Genomic DNA, 2,166 nt, shown 5'->3' on the forward strand with positions numbered 1-2,166 from the left:
CAATATGATATCAGTCGTCAATGTGGTAGATGCCACACCGACCCCCTGCCCCTGCCCCCACCCACCACCACCCCAGACCGCATGGACGAAGCCGCCTTGAGGCCGTTGGAGTTAGCTGACCCCATGAAAATAATACAAATTCCTTAACTAATTATATTAGTGAGTGCAATTTATAGAGAATTACCTCAGTAAGATGTAGAGATGACCCAATGGTATTTTTCCAGCTTCATCCCGTAATACCGACTTACATGGACATCTTATTAAAAACCAGTTTCTTCAGTTGAATGTGTATTTTTTCAATATTTTTTAATTCATATTACGACGATACCTATTCCACTCAGCCTCCGAATGTTAGGACATAGTCTAGACAACAATGATGCATACAACAAAAAAAAAGGAAAAGAGCCAGCCGAAGCAATCAGGAAAGGCATGTGCTTTCATAGACCCCCAAATGTCAAAACAGCGTAAACCATTAAAGAGATATCTTTCTGAGTGAAACACAAGAACGGTTGAGATTAAATGATACATACTTAGGATTAGAGGTAGGATGACTGAGATTAAATGATACCACGATACATCTTCGGAGGTTACACTATTTTAACATTTGGAGGTTTATGGAAGCACAAGCCATCAGAAAATCACCACAGCGAATAAACTACTACCAAAGACGACATCTAGACTCCGATAAAATTTGCAAACAAATTAGGGGCGCATGTGCCTCTCACGTGCGGTCAACGTCCAAAGGTCACTTTCTGAATACCTCGATCCTTTGGGTGGATCGGTAGGAGTTTACTGCATTCTGCGTGTTCTTTTGACGGGAAGGAATTTAGTATCTATGTTGTAGATCAAGGTCGAACATCTTGAGCCATACCTAAGTCGTAAAGGATGAAAAGTAGCACGCAGTATGTTAGTTGCATGGAGTTTTACAAACTAGCATCATTGCTTGTACTCCACAAATTGGTGCTTAACTGCAGTGGGTTCATTCGCTACAAACGGACAATTGTTACCACTAATTTACTGATGGATCAGTGCTAATTCTAGCTCGGAGCACAAGCTCTGGACAGCAAAACAAATCAAACGAAAAGTAAAGTAGAATCTGTCTGTTCCTCGCAGCTCGCGTGAGCACTTCAAATTTCACTCAAATCTGGTCTCTCGACCGTATATTTACCAAGGAATCGATCAACCAAAGAACAAACTATATGTATGTCCAACTAACTTGAGTACACTGTCGCTGTATATGTATGTATAATAGCTCCGAACGTCTTCAGTTCAGGTGTTGCCTAGTTCTGTAGCGCGCTGTCGACGACGGCCCGGAAATGCCCCGCGTCACAGGGAATCCGGAGCACGCCCGGCTGGCCGTACCCGTACTGTTGCGCCGCCATGTCCAGCAGCTCCGCGATGCAGGGGTGCGTGAGCAGCCTCACCGGCACCATCACGCGCTCCCCGCATCCGGTGACCATGGGGACATGCCCCCTCGGGACCTTCTCGCGCTCGTCGCTGTAGCGCGGCGAGGCGCCGGGCGACGACTCGCCGCCGCTCTTCTTCCTCCATGCCATGGCGATTACTAAGGATTGGCCAGACTGCTTGATCGCCTCGAGGTTGGAGCACCTGGAGCTTCGGTAAGAGATCGGTTCTTGTAGTTGGAGCTGAGGAGAAACGAACAAAGAGAGGTGGGTATATATATGGGAAACAATCAAACAAGACGGGACCCATGTAATCGTCGGCGAGTAGTTCTTCGGTCAACATCCTGTCGTGGATAGTCTTGGCCTATACATACCTCGATCCTTCGTGGATCATGGGAGTTTATTGCACTCGGATGGCTTCTTTGAACCACACTTCTGTAGCGAGATTGGGATGTAGCTGGCGCCTGGTCGTGTGTAAAAGTCCAAAATATTGGGCCAATCATCCTTGTGGAGGAAGATCGTGGAGAAGAAGTCTCGTACTCCCTCCGGTTCATATTAATTGACTCTAATATGGATGTATCTAGACATATTTTAGTTCTAGATACATCCATATTGAAGTCAATTAATATGAATCGGAGGGAGTATTACTATAACACCGTTTAAATATTTCATAGTCGATTGATACGGACGAAAATAGTGAATCTATACACTAAAATAAACTAGATACACACACAAAAATAGAATCTACAAAGAAATAAAAGGC

The 2,166-nt window shown here is 45.0% G+C and overlaps 1 protein-coding gene across 1 annotated transcript; it reads right to left on the reverse strand.

Annotated features, from left to right (window-relative positions):
- Positions 1-1,071: 1,071 nt before the first annotated feature.
- On the reverse strand, positions 1,072-1,660 carry LOC127348561 (auxin-responsive protein SAUR71). Its single transcript, XM_051374547.1, has one exon. It carries the CDS (start codon positions 1,554-1,556, stop codon positions 1,281-1,283), a length of 276 nt encoding a protein of 91 aa, XP_051230507.1. The 5' UTR covers positions 1,557-1,660; the 3' UTR covers positions 1,072-1,280.
- Between the last annotated feature and the right edge of the window lie 506 nt (positions 1,661-2,166).

Source organism: Lolium perenne, chromosome 4 (assembly GCF_019359855.2).
Source record: "Lolium perenne isolate Kyuss_39 chromosome 4, Kyuss_2.0, whole genome shotgun sequence".
Taxonomy (NCBI): Eukaryota; Viridiplantae; Streptophyta; class Magnoliopsida; order Poales; family Poaceae; genus Lolium; species Lolium perenne.